This window comes from Leishmania martiniquensis, chromosome 24, assembly GCF_017916325.1.
Source record: "Leishmania martiniquensis isolate LSCM1 chromosome 24, whole genome shotgun sequence".
NCBI classification, from domain to species: domain Eukaryota; phylum Euglenozoa; class Kinetoplastea; order Trypanosomatida; family Trypanosomatidae; genus Leishmania; species Leishmania martiniquensis.
In genome coordinates, this window is record NC_090159.1 from 231,365 (window position 1) to 249,206 (window position 17,842).

The following is a 17,842-nucleotide window of genomic DNA, read 5'->3' on the forward strand; positions in this document are numbered from 1 at the left end:
AGCACTTTCGTTGCAGATGGCGCTGTTTCAGCGTTGATCTCTCTGTAGTGCAGAAGTCTCGGTGTTACTGAGCTAAAGGCGTCGCAAGGTGACGGAGAGCAAGAAAAGATGCCGATATGGGGCATGTCCTTGTGTGGATGCGAGCGACTGACAGAACGGATGAAAGGGACAGAAGTGCCTTCTCGCTTCCCCCCCCCAAGCATCGGACCTCTCTCTCTTACCCCCCCCCCCGGCGTCTACTCATGAGCCCGCCGTCCGTCTCTTACCCGTTAACGTAACCACGTCTGTTTATCCAATAGCCCAAAGACACAGATGTACACACATTTTGGACTCCACCATCTCCTCCCTCCCACTCCCACCCCGCCTGCCTGCCTGTGTGTGTGTGTGTGTATTCTTTTAGTCCTTGCCGTAGCTTTTAGAGGGGTGGGGTGCCACGCTGCTGCATAACGAAGGCAGCAACGAGACCACGCAGGAAGGGTTCGAGGGTGGTTAAATCGGGGTCCCTATGCGTGCCTCTCTATGTGGGGAGGGAGACGGGGAGGGGGGCTTTCCGGCATCTGTGCGTGCTGCGATGTGTTTTTGGCTCAGCAGCAAAGCCCCCACCCCTCCCCTTCCTCTTTCTCGTGTCCGTACTGTGTGACATCTCTTCGATCGCCACCATTGCCTTCTCACGTCCCCCTCCCCTGGGCACCGCGAGCGCCGTAGGAGACGTGCGCGCACGCGCGCTTATAAAGTTCGAAGGCCCGAAACATATTTTTATAAGAATGGCACTGCGAAGATGGCGGAGGCGGGACGTCCAGCGGTCGTGCGTTATCTTTGCCTTTGCCTCTCTCCTCTTCCCCTTCTTACCTGCCTGTGCCTCATGGCGCGCTGGATTAGTCTCAGGAGGTGCTCACACGGTGGGCGTAACCGCATGTGTGTGGGCGCATTAGCTTCTCTCTCTCTCTCCTCTCCGTCTCTGTGAGTGTAGCCAGTGATAGAGGTTACTGGCTGCTTGTCGAGCGTGCGCGCGCAGAGAGGCACTGATGCTCTGGGCTTCGTAGAGCTGCACGCAAAGCCCTCAGCTCATGACGTGCACGATACACACAGCGTCTCCCGGCAAGCCGGCCTCTCTCCTTCAGCTTTCGTCTAACCCACCATCACCCCCTCTTTCGCCCTTTGTCGCTGTCTCTCGTCAGTCACGTGCGACTGCGTTGTGTGAGAGACGAGAAAAGCGGGAGGGGAGGAGAAGAACGTGAGGTGAGTGGCTGGCGCTCCTGCTCGTCGCATGCGCTCGAACAGCGCTCCTCCACATTTGGGGAGCAAATCTCGCCGCGGCTTCGCTGCGCTCGCGGGCCTCACTTTATCCTGTCAGCAGACTTCGGACCGGAACCAGTGCCCTTCTCGTCCCCCTCACGGCGCGTTGAGCAGGCATCGCCAGGGGGGAGGGGGGGAACTCTGGTCGGCAAAGCGTTTCACTATCTTTTTATAGGACAGAACACAGCAGACATTAGGCTGCTCGCGGGACGGGTGCCGGAGACATGCTCGCCCCCGCCCGCGAGTGTGCCTATAACTTAGTGGCGGGTCCTTCGCCGCGTAGTCTGTTCGTGTAGGCAGTGCCACCAGAACAGCACTCGCGGGGCTGGTGAGGTGTCCGTGCATCTGCTCCCTATCGGTGAAAGGGAGCGCGCGGAAGCCGCGTTGGGCAGCACGTGTGGCTGAAGCGCAGCTTTCTCCACCGAGACGAACGGAACATGTAGAACGCAGCGAGCCTATGCGGCCAGCGGTGAGTTGAGGAGGCACACACACACACGGGCACACTCACAAATGAGGAAGTCCCTTCAGTCTCCTCAGGCGCATCGAATCTGTACAGGGCGACGGCCGCATCGATAGGTGCCGCATTCCTCTTTCTCTGCGCTCCATATGAGGGAGTTGGGAAGAAGCCGTGGGACGAGCGGGGGGATTTTTCTTGGTCGTTTGTGTGTTTGGCAGACTCCTCAAGTCTGTGAGCGATGGTGTGACGGCGGGCAAAAGGGCTTTGCCACGTCAGCGGTCGCACGCCGCCTGCGCACGAAACCGTTCCTACGAGTAAAGCAGAACGTGGGTGAAGAGAGCGCCACAGCTCTCTTCGTTGGTGCCCATACCCCTCGACATATCGTCCCGACCCACCCTGGAGCCGGACCTCATTGCCCTTCCTCAGATAGGTCTGAGGCGTCGCTCGCCTTCTACATTGTGCGGTACGCTCTCACCTCGCACGGTTAACCTTTTTTTATGTCCGCTGTCACACAGACCCTTTCCCCTTCACTCCTTCCCACATCCCCACCCACCCAACCCCCTGCTTGCCTTCTGTGTGCGCGCGCGTGCGCCGCTGTTCGAACGGAGCCTCCAGTTAGAGGAATCCTTTCTGCGATTGCAGGGGTAGTCTTGATCTTCACACCGCAGCTACAGCAGTGTTGTTGCCGGCCCCCTCCTCTTTGTGCACATCGCTATCACCATCACCAGTGCGCCCCTCTCTTCTTCGAGCACACGTCGAACAGTGAGCAACTATTATATACATACATATATATATTAGAAGAGGAGAGAGACAAGCACACAGGCAGTCTCGACAGAGAGGCAGAGAGAGCACAGAAAAAATAAAGCGCACATTGGTGCTCCCCGCCCTCACTCCTCGCCCCTCCTCCCCTCTTTTTCGCGTCTGTCTCTGTATACCCCCCCCAGCCCACCCACACATACACACACACGAAACCGAAGCAGCAAAAGAAAAGGCGCACCACCAGACCTGTACGTTCGATATCATGAGCAGCCGTATCTGTGTGGCGGTGCGCAAGCGTCCCATCCCGGACCCGGAACTAGACATCGTCGAGACGCCAACACCGAAATGCATTGTGAACGAGCCAAAGATAAAATATGACCTCTCGCACTACACGGACCGGCACACTTTCACGTTCGATGAAGTCTTCGGAGACACCTGCGACAACGCTGGGGTGTACCAGCGCTGTTGCCTGCCACTCATCGACACGGTTTTCAGCTACGGGAACGCCACGTGCTTTGCCTACGGGCAGACCGGTTCAGGCAAGACGTACACGATGTTGGGCTCGCAGAAGGAGCCCGGGCTGTACGCGATTGCGGCACGCGAAATTTTCGCACGCGCCAACAGTATTAACGCCGCAGTCTACGTCTCCTTCTACGAAATCTACGGCCGTAAAATATTTGACCTCCTCAACAACCGCCAGCGCCTCTTTGCTCGCGAAGATGCGGAGAAGGTTATCAACATTTGTGGTCTGAGCGAGCATCAGGTGACGGATATACAAGAGATCTTCGACGTCATTACGGCGGGCAGCGCGTATCGCGCTGCGGGCCAGACCAGCGCCAACGCCGAGAGTAGCCGCTCCCACGCCGTGCTGCAGGTGGAGGTGCGGGAGACGCGCAGCGCCAACGCGCGGCGTGCGCCAAAGACGATCGGGCGCATTTCCTTCATCGACTTGGCGGGAAACGAGCGCGGCGCCGACACGTTCGACTGCGACCGCAAGACGCGCATGGAGGGCGCTGAGATCAACAAATCTCTGCTGGCGCTGAAGGAGTGCATTCGCGCCCTGGGGATGGGCAAGAGCCACGTTCCCTTTCGGGGGTCCATCCTGACGGAGGTGCTGCGCGACTCCTTCACCGGCAACAGCCGCACGACCATGATCGCGACCATTTCGCCGTCCTCGCAGCACTGCGTGAACACGCTCAACACGCTGCGCTACACCCAACGCGTGAAGGACCTGGGCGGCGGCCTGGGTGGTGGGGCGAAGATCGAGCAGGTCGCCAGCAGCCCGCCTGGCCGCCGGCCTGCCGCGCCACGCCGCAAGCCCTTCGAGGCGCTTCCTGCAAAGAACCGCCCCGAGTGGGTGTCCGACTTTGCGTACGACCCGTCACCGGACGTGTCTCCGTCAGAGAACGGCGGCGAGGGTGACGGAGTGGCGGCGGCGGCGGCGCCGAGGAACGCCGCCAAGCCGCGCGGTCGGCGCACGTCAGTGGGTCGCAGCAGCGGTACGCCCCCTCCGGCCTCCGCCGTGGTGAAGGTCAAGGATCCGAAAATAGCGACGATTGTGCAGAACCACATTGCCGCCCTGGAGTCCACTGAAGACGACGACGACGGTGACGACGACTGCGGCAACGACCCGCGCGCTGAGGATGGCAGTGGCGCGATGCCGCGGGAGGAGGCGCGGCAGGTGCGCAAGGTGCACGCGTACGTCGTCGAGGAGATAGCCAAAGCGGAGGAGAAGCTGATTGCGCTGCACCGTCGGCACATCGACTCAAAGATGACCGGCATCAAAGAGGAAATTACGGCAATTCAGTGCTTCGAGGAATCTGACTCGGTCGATGAGTACGTGGCGCGAGTCCGGGCACTGCTGCTGAAGCAGCGGGACGACATGGATGAGATCTTGACGATGCTGAACGGCATTGGGTCGATGCTGCGTGACGAGGAGGACCTTTCCAAGACACTGACATCAAGCGTGGGCGTGCGTCGATGATGATGGGGTCGAGGGAGGCGGGAAGCGGAGTCTGAGAGAGAGCACGCGGAGAAGCGTGAGCAGCGGAAGAATAGGTAGCGCGCACACCCAACCGTAACAAAAAGCAGAGGACCATGCAGAGGCTGTCATGATCCCCACCCTTTGTTTGCCGTGTCTCGGCGCGTTTTCCACCGCCCTCCTCCGACATCCCCCTCTCGTTGCACTGCCAGTGAGCACAACCCACTCGCAGTGCGATGAAGTTCCTCCGCCGGGGCCTTCCAGCTTCCTGTTTTCTGCGTGAATTTTGCGTCTATTTCCAACTTGCCGTGGACACGTGTTTGGTGCATGCGTGGTGCTGTTTGCTATCGATGTATCTTACCGCAGTGCACACGCACACACACACACGTGGCACCAGCACCGGTCAGCAAGGGTGAAGAGGAGGGCCGCATTCACGCCCACACATACACACCAAAGACGCACCTTCGCATAGGGCTTGAGGTGATGAATCACCTGCGCATGTCTTTTTGTGGCTCGTGTGTGTGTGTGTGTCTGAGTGTGTGTGTGTTCAGCATTCGCTTCTTTGCTTCCGTTCGCTCTTCGGTTCTCTCCCCTCCCCCGCCCGCTTCAGTGCATCACCGGCACGTATTCCCTCCCCCCCCCCTCCCCTCCCCTCTTCTCCGTGGCCCGCCCACCACCGCATGCCCCCGCGCGTGGTCGAGAGGGGAGGGGCTCTCTCCCCTTTTCTTGCCTCTTCCCACCCACCCTCCTCCTCTCCTCTCGCTTATCGCGTAGGTGCTCCCTTCCTTACCCTGCACTCCCCCCCCCGACACACACACGAAACACATGCACACACGAGCGCCGTTCCCTTACCCCTCCTCTTCCTCGCGTCCGCTGTCAGGTGACCCAGACGACGGTGAGCGCTGTGACCGCCTGCGAGTCGGGGGGAGGGGGCGCACGACAATGTGTGAACCCCCGACGCGTTTGTCCTCGTTTCTTGTTTGCTGCCTCCTCTTTGCTGCGCTTTTTTTTCTTTTCGAAGAGGAGGTGGAAGGGGGAGTCGGGGGATTCACCAGTGATGTGCACCTCAGTGTTGATGCGTATGTGTGCGTTGTCTCCTCATCACTGCTCGTCCATTTCCTTTTCGCACTATCAGTTTTGCGCGTGGGTGTGTAGTGCATATATGCGGTCACACACACACACTTATAACAGCCTCCTCCTCCGCCCCGCCATGCTGTCATGTAAAGCAGTGCTGCAGGTCACGCACTAACGACGACGATAAGTGCAGATGCGAGACAAATAAGACAAGACGCAAACTAACGAAGAGGATGCCGTGGTGCGGCATGGCGCAAGCGCTCATCGTCTTCTGAGGGAAGGGGGGAGGGAGGTAACACATTTACTGGGCGCTCTCTCATCGCCATTCCTCCTCTTCTGTGACAACGACTGTCTCTCCCCCACCCCTTCCGACACGCACACACACTCATTGCTCCTCCGGTCTTCCTCGGCCCTGCCCATTAGTCACCCCCTCACCCACACCTCACCTCTTTCCTTCTCTCTCTTTCTGTCTGCGATGCGTTCATTGCTCGCCATCGATCAGCAGCGCGCTCTTTCGGTTGCCGTAGAAAAGTCACGGCAGCTGCCTTCACCGCACCCCAATAGCAACGCTTTACTCCTTTCCCCAGAGCTTTTCGTAACTGCTTGCACGCCCCATTCGCGCATTGCTTCCGCTGCCCTTTCCCCTATCTCTCCCCCCTTACCTCCTTGCTTCCCCGACTCCGACCTCTGTGTGTGTGTGTGTGTGTCTGCGTGTGTGTCTACACATTTCTCCTTGTAGTTGCTGTCGCCACGCAGGCAACGGCGCTGTGTAGCGCTTCTCGCATGGGCGCACTCTGTTGCCCTGCCCTACACCAACACTTAAACACGCGCACAGTGGGTGGCAGGCACAGTAGGCGTGTGGTGGAAAACCTGACGTCGCCTTACCAGCAGCCAACCGGTGGACCGCCGCCCACGGCCACCCAATAGTCTCGTCTCTCCTCTCTTCCACCCCCGCACCCATCCCTGAGCTTTCTGCTCGTCTCTCTGCGCTGCTGTGTGCTGCCGTCGAGAGGCTCGGTGAGTGCGGGCGACACGAGCGCTATTTCTGCGGGCCCGGCGTAAGCCTTCTTCTTCGTCTCCCCCCTCTCCTCTCCTCTGAATTTTTTCTCTGTCACTTTTTTCTCGCGCGTGTTGCGCAGGAGGACGTTGTGTCGATTCAGCAGGCGCCTACGCATGGCCTTCTGGTGCTGTGGGGCAGATGGCACCTCCAGTGTCACCTCCAAGAATGCGGCACAGCTACGCAACCTTGAGGCGATGGGCCTCTCGCGCGGCCACAGCCCGCGGCTGCGCCGGACGGAGGTGCAGATACCCGTCATCCTTAACGTGTACAGCCTGCTCGAGAGCAACAAGAAGCTGACCAAGATGGGCATGGGTGTCTTTCACACTGGCGTCGTCGTGTACGGCATCGAGTGGGGCTACGGCGAGGTGGTGGACAACCCCAACGCATCCGGGTTGTTTTGTGTGCATCCTGGGCAAGCCGCCGGCACCCTCTACCGCACCATTCGCATCGGACACACCACGCGCTCGCCCATGCAGGTCGATACAATCCTGCACCGTCTCGAGAACGAGTGGCGCAGCAGCGAGTACCACATCCTGCATCACAACTGCAACCACTTTGCGCAGGCCTTCTGCGACCTGCTGAGCACCACAGAGAAGCTACAGGTACCGTTGTGGTGCAACCGCGCCGCGCGCGTCGGCGACCGCGTCATCCCGCGCCGGCTGGCGACAAAGGTGCAGCACATGATGGATGACGAGCCGCCGAAGGCGGTAGCGCCACGGGCGCCGACACTAACGTCGAACATCAGCGAGGTGCCTAAATCGGTAGTGCCTCACGAGTGGTATCTGCACCCTAGCATCTTCCAGCCATTGCGGTACGTAGACGAGAGCGGGCCGCCCTCTGTGGGCGCCCAAGACCACCACGCTGCCGCAGCATCAGAGGCAGCCGTTGGTGGCGGCGAAACCAACGGTAGCGTCGAGCTAGGCATTGTACCACCGCCGGGCTACGAGCTGACGGGCACCGGAAGCATATGCCCGCCCATCATCCGGCGCGAGGTGCACTGCAGCACGAAGGAGAACGGCAGCATCGCGCACATGGTGGCCATCGAGGAGCAGCCCTCGGTCGCTGAGCCCTCTCGGCGCGACTCCACGCACAAGTCAAGCGCGTCTCACCGCACGGCGAAGTCCACCTCAGCAAGCAGTCCGGCGCCGCCGTCGCTCGGTGTCACCTTCAGCAGCGGTGCCGAGGACCACGTGGTGCTCCCGCGCGTGCGAGTCTCCACAAGCCAGCCGCATAGCATAGCGCCAACCGGGTCACCGCAGGCGTCGGAGCTTGACCTGGACGTGGAGAACGTCGTCCACAGCGAGACCAGTGGGGAGACGACACCGTCCGTAATGTCGAGCCTGCCGATAACTCGGTCACCCAGCTGCGGCGCCGCCAACCCGAGAAGGGCGACGCCGTTCAGCAGCGCCAAAAACGGGCGGCGCGGCGCCAGTGTCGAGCAGGAGCCAACCCCGCAGCACCAGCACGCTGAGGCCAACTCGAGGGAGCAAGGCGCAGACGCCTCGGCGGAGAAATCTCCAAACAAAATCGGCGATTTGGTCACGCAGTCGGCGGGCGTGGCGGTGTCTGACGAGGGTGGTGCCTCGGTGCAGCCGCCTTCTGCCTTCCTTCCGGCTTCGCATGCGATGCCGGTCGGGTGCATTACGACGCTGTCGCCAACTTCATCGACTCCACTTTCCGAGGAGGTCACGCAGCGCAGCAGCGGCATGATGCTCGACGAGCATGACGTCAACGCGGGTGTCGCGCGCAGGACAAGTGAGTCGAGCGACCACAAGAGTGGTGACCTCGCGCCCAGCAAGCAAACCTCCATCACCACAGGCGGCAGCGGCAGCACAAAGCAGGAGCGGACGCGAAAAAAGAAGTCGAGTAGCCGATTCAGCGACATCATCGGCGTGCCGGCCGGCGACGCCTCCCTCTCCTCCGCCACTGCGGCAGCGGCAGCAGCAGCAGCATCGGCGCGCGCCAAGCACAAAAACGGCTCAGCTTGGAAACTTCTCAAAAACCAATGCGGTCTCCGAAGCCGCTCTCCTAGCGGAAAAGCAGGCCGTAAGTACCTCTACAACCCGCCGCCGAGTGCCACCGCCGCCGATCCTGCCGTGGGCGTAGCGTCGGCGTCGAGGCGGGAGGCGGACCACACGCACGTGCACCTGCCCGCCGTCTCAGTCTTTCCTTCGTCGCCCCAGTCGATGCCCGTCACGCCGGAAGGCGAGGGCCGCGGGCATGGCGCCGTGTTGCAGGATGCGCAGGAAGCGAATGGCACCATATTGACGCCGGCAACGGCTACGCTGGAGAGGGCACCCAGTGTGCCGAAGGTCGGCGGCAACTCGTCAGCTTCAACACCCGAGCTGCGGGGAAAGCCGCACAACAACACGGCACAGCTCTCGCTGAGCTGCTGTGCGTCAGCGGCAGAGGGCATCGCGGAGCTTTTGCCAGATCCTCCTGGGAGTCTTCTGTCGCTCAGCAAGACACCGTTGGCGAAAGGCAGCGCATCCTCGTCTGTGGACCTACCAGATCGGGGTTCGGCAGCATCGGCATCACCGCTCATGCACAGTCCAGGATCCCAGCTCTCGCCCTCCCTTGTGACGCCGGAGCGGCATAACCTCGTTGCGAGCAGCAGGGCTCTGACAACCGGGTGCTCGCCTGCCGCGGCGCATCGGTCGTGCAGGCGTGGCAGCTCATCAGCCGCGATGAACGACACCCCGCCTCCGTAACAGGAGGAAAGCTGGACATGCTTACCCTCTGCCCATAAACGACGCTGCAATGATGAGAACGTCGCGCCTATGCTCCGACTGGACTTGGGCAGCAATGAGGTGGTGCCGCCGGAGCGCAGCGACAGCACAGTGCACACACCGATTGCACTGTGCCCGCCTCGGCCGTCGTCGCTCTACCGCGAGAAAACTCCAACGGGTAGTGCACAAGCTACCCAGGGCACCTCCGGCAACCGCCGCCTGGCCGGCTCGGCGGCGCAGTGTGACACGAACACCGAGCCAGATGGCCCGGTGCATCTCGGCCAGGCGCCGGCGGGCACCCTGCCAATGGTGAATGCCAAGTAGCCGCCTACCCCCGCCACCGCCACCATGCGGCGCTCAGTGATCGGCCTTTAGAAAGCAACCTTTCTCGTCAAGAGAGCGCGAGTCTCTGTTTTCGTGCGACTGTCCACCTTTCTTCCTTTCTCGCCCCCTGCACGGTGACGATGTCAGCTGGTCTCTCTGCCCCTGCTTTGTATTAGTGAAATATACGTAGATGAAGGCCGGCAACTTCCTGTACCTGCGTCACCCTGCCCCCCTCCCCACGCACACACACGGTATGGGGGCGTTTTTTCCCCTCCCCTGCGCGCGCCTGCGTTCGCTTCGATGCAAACGACAACAGTGTCCGCCGCAGTTTCCCCGCCTCGGAAGGCGGTGGCCCCCGAGAACAGCACCACACACGCGTCTGCCACGCCCCCCCTCCTTTCCCCGCATCACCCTTCGCCCCAGGGGCAAACGCCTCCTTTGCCGGGCATCCGGGGGGCGCGCCCTTTTGCTGGCGGGCATGCGGCTGGGCCCTGGCCCGCCCGCCGAAGCCCGGCCCCCAGAAAACCCGCGCGCCTCCCCGGCCCGCAGGCCCGCGCCGGCAGAGCAAAGGGGACGGGCCCTGCCCGAAAGGTTTGCGCCGCGACCCAGGCCACCGCCCCCTTCTCCCCGGGCACCCCGCCAACACCTTCTAGCGCCATGACTCTGAATAATCTGCCCCTCTTCTGCCCGCTCTCTGTGCCCTCGTCTCTTCGTCATGGAAACCTCACATTCAGAAGAATGTGGAAAGCCACTCTCGTTGAAATAGGCAACCGCGCTGGGAAAAAGGCCGTGCTTCCAGCGCTAAATAAACTAGCAAAAACGGTGACCGCTGATATCAGCATTTCATCATCTCGCCCACGTTGCAGCCCGGGTCCACTTTTTTCCTCCGCAGCAGACACTCTTTGCAACTCGCGAAATGACTACCTCACACAACTTCGCAGCAGCGCTCTCTACTCCTCCCTCTCAACATCGACAGCGGTAGTGCGTGCCAGCGACGAGATTGATACTCTTTTACGAAATACTGAGAGGCTCTCCTTTCTCTATGCCCAGGAAGCCTTTTGCGCCTTGATCAAGGCAGGAGAAGTGCGGAATGCACTCCGATTGACAACCTTTTGGAGGTATGAACGGCCAAAGCGCTTGAGACTGCTCCGGAGGAAGGCTAGACGTGAACTAGTCGGCGCCATTCGCTCTTTGGAGGAAGTGAAGGATACCTCGACGCTAAAGGCGCTCATCGACATATTGAGCGCATCCCTCAAAGAGCAGCAGATTGCACACAAAAGCGCGTTGCAAGCAGTGTCGCTAACATACAGTGACGCCTGCCCGTCAGCCATTCAATATAAGCTCTTTGCGCCTCTAGGCCTGGCAGCAACCGCATATGTCCTTCTCTGCACAGCAGAGGCTGCATGCCGACTTAGCGATCGAGACGGAATGTCTGTGCTGGAGAAGCTAAAGATTTTGGACAAGTGTGCCGATGCCAGCATCACTACAGCCGGAGCAGGTCGTCTGCCTTACAGACTGCACCGTCTACTCGAAGTGTGGATAACTGAAGGAGTTTTGGATGCTAAATTAGCTGAGCAAGTTTGCCCTGACCTGTCCCTAAAGCTTGTGCACCCTTCTCACTACACGACTTTAGACATTCTTTCTCTCGACAGAAAGGAGGCTCGCTATATTCAAAAGAACTGGGTGTCGCATGGTCTTCTTCAACCCACCTCTGGCAGTGTCGACCAGCCCTCGAAATGGCGCTGCATAATGAGCCGAGTGCTTGCTAGCTCGACAACTTTGCAGGCTGTAGAGGCGAACTGTTTACTGGTTTCTCTGTTGTGTAGCCCCGAAAAGCGCTCCGCAGCATGCAACAGCTGCGCCCTCAATAATGCTCGAAAAGGCATTTTAAGACTTCTTTGCGACCTACAGCCCAGCGTCCGCCGTCATGTAGCCTCGAGATTGTTGATGAACCGTCACCTTTTTGCAGCATTGCAAATATCACCCTTCGCAACGGCATGCGTTTACCTGCAGTCTTTTTATTCTAAGAATGATGTCGACCCTGTCCTCTGTAAGATCTGCACGGGACTTCTTTTTCGGCTATGCCGCGCAGGTCGGCACGTCGATGCAGCGCGAATGATATGGAATCATCTCTCTATTGAATGTACTGCCACCGCGGCGCTCTTCAAGAAGAGCGCAGTGGTAGTTGACTTTGCGGTCCTTGCGATGAGCCAAGCTATGCATGATGCATGCAGGAACAAATCTGCTCAGCGTTGGATGGGTTACCGGTCACTTGCGTTGCTGCGCACAGCTGCTTCCGCTTCTCACCGCGTTACTGTAATGCACTGCGCACCTGTTTGTGTCCGCGCACTTGAATGCGGTGTCCCTTTTGCAGCAGTTCATGACGCACTTTCACATATTTTCAGAGATGATTCTGCGCAGTCAGCATGGGCACTCAATCTAGTGCGATTATGCTCGGCAGCAGAGTTTATGCCAGCAAAGGTGAAAGCGAACCGTTGTGGCCTCGCCACCGACGTTGCCTCCCGTCTTGCCCATCTGTGTCGTGCCCAGGGAAATCAAGACGGGAATGTAGTACTGTGCACCCCTTCTCGGAGCAGACAGCTTGCTTTGTGGACAACACTGACAGAACCCTACTCGAACCCTCGCTTGAATGGGCTGATGGCAGCTCTCTTTCTGAGCCGCACCGCCCGCGATGCAATCTTGGACTGCACATGGTGCTATCAGCAGCAGCTGAACGGAGAGGCTTTAGCGCAGAAGGAGTGCGCAGATCAAGTATCGCTTTCAGAAATCTGGAACTGGGAGGTCGCAGCAGCCATGGCTTCGAACAGCTGTAACGATGAAAACTTTGCATTTTTTCTCGAGTGCCTGAGGCGCCGAAAACCGCGTGGATTTTTGCGCGCTGAGAGTAATGTCGACAATGCTGCTGCGCTTTTGTGTAGCGAGCAGGACGCGTACTATACTACTTTTGTAGCCTCTTAATGGCAATACCATGCTTTCTACGCTTCAAAGAGCACGAGGGCTATTTGATAAGGGCTCGTATATCTTCCCATATCCTTTCGACTTGGCATGAGTGACCAAAAGAAAAGAAGAAAGAGAAAACGCCACTTCGTCGTACCTCTTGACCTAAGTGTATAAGCTACTTCAGGCAGAAAAAAACAGAGCTCCCCTACAGTGCACCTTTTTCTCTAGTATTTGTCTCTTCTGCGATACTTTCATGCATTGCTGCGTGCATGTGCTTTTCCTCGGCATACATTTCTCAACTATATAGCAGATGACAAGCGCTGAGAAAGAGGGACAAATGGAGAAAAAAGGCGGCTTCGAATGGGAGTTTCGTATATCACGCGGAAGCTCCTTCAATTCGATTTTTGTTTCTTTCCTATTTATATCTGCTGTTTCCACTACACCTTTTTTTTTTGCCATGGGAAGTTTTCTCTCCTACGGATTGCAGAAAGCAAGTGCATGATATTACTGCTGAGTTTTTCACCTAGGTTTTAGATGAAGTCCTCAGGTGCTCTTCATAGTAATGAATCTGCTAACGTGTTTCCTTTCGAGGTATGTAACCTCCTTCTGGGGAAAGGTGGTAGTGGTCAGGTATTCTTAGGTCGCATTGGTGGCTCGCACAAGTACGTTGCTATCAAGAAGCGGTACGGCAGGTATGATGCGAATGGGGCTACAGCGAAGAATATACCCCCCAACAGTCCAGAGCTTTTGCAGTTGTCGCCGCAGACACGAAGTCGTCTTTGGCAAAACGCGGTTGTCTCGTCACTTGGCGATCACGTCTTCTACAGAGGTGAAAGCAATCTGCAGCAGCTAGCGGTTGTCGAATGCGTTCCTGCTACGCAGCGAAGAGAGCTCGATCTTGGAGAGGAAAGCGTTTCGCAAACCGCTGCGCTTTGCCATCAGCACGGAAACTGCCGTGCAGACAATTCTTCCGATGACGCAGCGAAGCAGACATTGATGCCCTCGGTAATGGACGAAGTGTCAATCCTAAATTACCTTGGACCCCATCCGCAGATTGTGCGGTTCCTGGGGAGCTACACAACTTCAAAGAATACCAGCTTTTTTACCATGGAGTTGATGGATAGTGATGTTGCGCGAGAGCTGAGGGAAGGCAACGCAACCCTACACGAAGAGGGCGTGTGTGCTGCCATTGCATACTCTGTCTTGCTAGCGCTAGAGGAAATGCACTCTCACGGTGTGGCACACCGAGATGTGAAGCCTGGGAATATTTTGCTGAAGCATCTCGCGGAGCCGGAGGAATGGGCGTGCATATATCTTTCAAGTGACGAATGCAGTGCACGTTCACCATCGGGGATAGCGACGGGGCCAGCTTCTCATCCGTCGCTCTGCACGAGTAACACAGCATCTAGCCATAAAGTTGTCCCGGGGATTCGAAGTACGAATGACAGCCCATCGTATGTCAAAGCAGCATTGGGTGATTTCAGCGCGGCTCACAGTACTCATTGTGCCAACGACGTAGCGTTTTCTGACACGCGCGGAACACTTCACTACAAATCGCCGGAGCAACTCATGGGCAAGCGCAGCATCGTCTCAGAAAACTGTGCTGCTGTGGACCTGTGGGGGCTAGGTTGCACCCTGTATGAAATGACTACTGGTACGAGACCATTCCCAGGAAGCAGTGAACTACAGGTGCTCATGAGCATTTTAGATGCACTGGGTAGCGATATTCAGTCTTTCCCAGCAGCAACCAAGAACGCCACACTCTTTGACGAGTTTCCTGCGTCGCCTGAATTCGTAGACTTTTTACAGCGCCTCCTCTGTCTCGATCCAACGCGACGTTGCACGGCAAAGGAAGCGTTGGGCCACCCTTTTTTAGCATCCGTTCGCCACGCGGCCTTTCATCGTACCGAGGCCGAGGACCCCATCCCGACTCCTCGTCTACCGTGTGTGATCGGAATTCCTTTGATGCTCAAGTATGCGTCTTTCACGCACATTCCTGAGCTTCGCTTTAGTCGCATTTCGAGGACCCCACTGAGGGCAGCGAAATCCGCTTCTAAGAGGTCGAGCGCGCTTCAGCAACCTGGTGCGAGTTGCCCCTTCGCGCCTCCACCTACTCTAGGAGCGGAAGCTGCGGTTCTTTCTGTTGTCGCCGAGTGCAAGACCGTTGCCCGATCGAGGTCCAAGCACCGAGACATGGGTCACTGGGGTGACGTTGCAACGACTACACTATGCAGACATGAAGAGAATGCTGAGGGCCATGATGAAAAGGAGACACCGTCGGGGCATCCGCCGCAGCAGCAACAGCAGCACTGCTTAGACACCACTGTGACTTCTTTCCTCAGCGAAAGCTCGTACCTGCACTGGAGCGAAGTTCGCCCGGTTTCTCGGCCTTCTGTGACTCCACAGGCGTACCCTCTGCCGAAGCTGCTTCATAGCAAAGAAGGCCGATTGCGGAGTGGCAGTGGTAGCATAGCAGTGGGGTTGTTTGGCAGTTCCGCCGTTGCCAGTACGCCGTCCCCGTCCACAAGTGCGAGCGACCCACCACCACAGCAGCAGCAACCATCCCTTTCGGGATCAGTGCATCACAACGCTGATATTGCAGGCCGAAATACTGTTTCACGCGCCCTCAACATTAGCGACTCGAGTGTAAAAGGTACGCAGGCAGAACGCAGCGTGTCGCACGTTGACTTTGATCTCAGCCCCGTTCCAGCTACTCAGCTTTTCCGCACGGAGGTGGACACGAGTGCGTGCCTCGTCCCGCTCTCTGCCGCTGCTTTCCTGCCGCGCCGTGCGCAACCGGTTCTGCAACTGGCAAGTGGTAGCACCTTCACGGCAAGCAACTTGCGGGCCAACTCGTCCTTCGAGCGCGAGAACCTGATGGTAGGCTGGAACGGCGGCCGTGGAGCATCTACGGCAGCCGCCCTCGGCAATGCAGGCCCAACCGGTACTGTCCTTGCAGGTCACTGCAGTACTCCACGCCAGCACCATGGACGACGCCCAACCACTTTCTCGAGCCGCGCGCTTTGCTTTTCCGAGGAGACAGACCCCTTCGCCCGCCATAGCTGGGGCTCAAGCGCTGGGCAGCAGAGCTGCCTGAACTCTCTCTTGACGTCCCCCGCTCCTGTAGCGCAGGCTGTGGTGGAGGAATGCTCACCACAGCCGTCGCCCATTCGCCCTGTTGGCGTCATAACACGGTCGCCGTCAGGGTTGCCTGTCGTGACTGACCGCAGCGGCTTGTCGTTGGACGACTCCGGTGTAGGACTGGGGTGGATTGGTGTCCCGCCCGCCGCTGCGGGAGTGCAGGCGGGCATCGGTAGTGGCACCGCAAAAGCCGCGGCGGCCATGCCGGCAGTGGTGCGCAACGTCAGCAGAGGTGCGGAAGCAAACGCAGCGGTGACCCCGATGCTTCTCTCAGCACGCCCCCCGCCGTCTGGGAATGCGAGCCATCCCACAGCGACCAGCAGCGCGCAGCCTTCCAACTCGCCTTGTGTGCGCCGGTGTGTGTACCGCCTCGAGCCTCCACCCGGTGGTTGTTCGCACAGCCGTGCCTGCTCCGCTGCGGCATTGGCAACATCTGCTACAGCTGTCACGGTAGTTGATGGACCAGATGGACTGTGCAGCGGTCAACGTCCATTGCCAACAACGATTCACGCTGCAACTGTTGGCAGAGGTGCGTCATCACGGATACTGCCGCTGCCGATTCCGCTCTCGGTGGCCACCGTTTGCCAGTCGGCATCGCAGTTGCTCTGCGTTCCAGCATCACGGTCATGCACGCCAACCAGCCGCGCGCTCCATGAGACGCCACGCACGCAGCGCTTTTCGTGCCCTATGTCTGCACTGCGGCCTGGGCACGCTGCACGGAAAAACGGCATCCAGCGGGGTAGCTCGGAGGCGCAGGGTGGTGCCCTCACGTCCTGCGAGGACGGCGGCGACCATGTTCCCAGCGCTGCTCCATTCCTCTGCGATCAGGACGTGAATGTGCCAGCGACTTGTTTGGCCAACAAGAGCTGCGCGAGCTTCGACTTCAATGGATCTGGTGGGGATTCTGCACCGGCGTTGCGTGGCGCGGTTGCAACGTCGCTGGCCTCTGGTGCGTGCGCAAACTTCTCCCAGCGCCACTGCACGCCGTCGTCGGGCAATCCTGCACAGGAGAGTGTTCTGCTAGCCAACAGCGGCGGTCTCTATTACCCTGCAGCGGCGGTCGAGGCCTCTGCAGCGCCTACTGCGACTGCTGTTTATGCATCCGCAACGGAATCTTCCACCCGGGGCCCACATACGCCGCTGCCCGTGCATGACTCCGCTTCGCCTCCCCCGCGACACTGCGATGCTTCTTTGCTCCAGCTGAGCTCTGCCAGTCTCGACAGCCGCCGCAAATCAGGGAAGGGACGCGAGAGCGATCGCATCGAGACGCCGCAACGCACGCTACGTGGGTCCATGAAGCGAGCACGCGAGGAAGCTATGAGCAGCGAGGACGCAGCAGCGGCGCGGCAGAGCGCGCGAGTGGTGTGACGTCCAGTGCTAGGCCCACCTATCCATCAACCCCTTCACCCGCACGCCTTCCGGAGGACGCTTATTGGTGAACTCTCCTCCAATGACCTTGTTTCGCTGGGCGAATCAGACACTTATGCTCGGTGCAGATGAACTGCCTGCCCGGTCATCGCTCTCTTGCCGTCGTGTGTTTGTCTCTGTGATTCCCTACGAGAGAGCGCGGGGAGCACACCGTTGTTGAGTTGCTTTGTCAGCATCGTGTTCTCTTTTTTTTCCTCCCCCTTTACTCTTTCACACCCTCCCCTGCCCTCTTTATTAGATGCACACACACACACAGCAAACTGCCATCTTCACCCTTCCCTTCCTCCTTTTCCGGTACAAGGCACATACCGCGTGCTCGTGGCACACATTCTCTGCACCCCATTTTTCGGTTGCTTTCTCTGTTTTTTTTTGGTACCCTTCCCATGCGCTCGGTCATGTCGCTGCATGCATCGCCTTAGACGCATGTGTGCGCGCGCATTTTTCTTTGCCCTTTTTAATGGGGCCTTCTGGTTTTCCCGTCTCCTTTCAACTCTCTTTCATAGATCTCGCACACATGTACTTGGGTAGGGGGAGGGGGGGCTGCGCTCTTTGCCCAATTGGCTTGCTCTTCGGCGCCTCGTACCCCCGTTGCCTTTGTCGTCCACTCACACTTGTCGACCTCTTCATATCAC

At 58.8% G+C, this 17,842-nt stretch overlaps 5 protein-coding genes across 5 annotated transcripts; all 5 read left to right on the forward strand.

Annotated features, from left to right (window-relative positions):
- Window positions 1-2,774: 2,774 nt before the first annotated feature.
- Window positions 2,775-4,496, forward strand: LSCM1_05011 (uncharacterized protein; the record flags this gene model as incomplete). The annotated part of the gene is made up of 1 exon (XM_067322490.1): window positions 2,775-4,496. One exon carries the CDS (start codon window positions 2,775-2,777, stop codon window positions 4,494-4,496), a length of 1,722 nt encoding a protein of 573 aa, XP_067178353.1.
- A 2,244-nt stretch (window positions 4,497-6,740) lies between these two features.
- Window positions 6,741-9,338, forward strand: LSCM1_05012 (uncharacterized protein; the record flags this gene model as incomplete). Its single annotated transcript, XM_067322491.1, has 1 exon — window positions 6,741-9,338. The coding sequence occupies one exon, from the start codon at window positions 6,741-6,743 to the stop codon at window positions 9,336-9,338; it is 2,598 nt and encodes an 865-aa protein (XP_067178354.1).
- A 69-nt stretch (window positions 9,339-9,407) lies between these two features.
- Window positions 9,408-9,680, forward strand: LSCM1_05013 (uncharacterized protein; the record flags this gene model as incomplete). The annotated part of the gene is made up of 1 exon (XM_067322492.1): window positions 9,408-9,680. One exon carries the CDS (start codon window positions 9,408-9,410, stop codon window positions 9,678-9,680), a length of 273 nt encoding a protein of 90 aa, XP_067178355.1.
- Window positions 9,681-10,418: 738 nt separating this feature from the next.
- Window positions 10,419-12,659, forward strand: LSCM1_05014 (uncharacterized protein; the record flags this gene model as incomplete). The annotated part of the gene is made up of 1 exon (XM_067322493.1): window positions 10,419-12,659. One exon carries the CDS (start codon window positions 10,419-10,421, stop codon window positions 12,657-12,659), a length of 2,241 nt encoding a protein of 746 aa, XP_067178356.1.
- A 516-nt stretch (window positions 12,660-13,175) lies between these two features.
- On the forward strand, window positions 13,176-17,150 carry LSCM1_05015 (uncharacterized protein; the record flags this gene model as incomplete). Its single annotated transcript, XM_067322494.1, has 1 exon — window positions 13,176-17,150. One exon carries the CDS (start codon window positions 13,176-13,178, stop codon window positions 17,148-17,150), a length of 3,975 nt encoding a protein of 1,324 aa, XP_067178357.1.
- Between the last annotated feature and the right edge of the window lie 692 nt (window positions 17,151-17,842).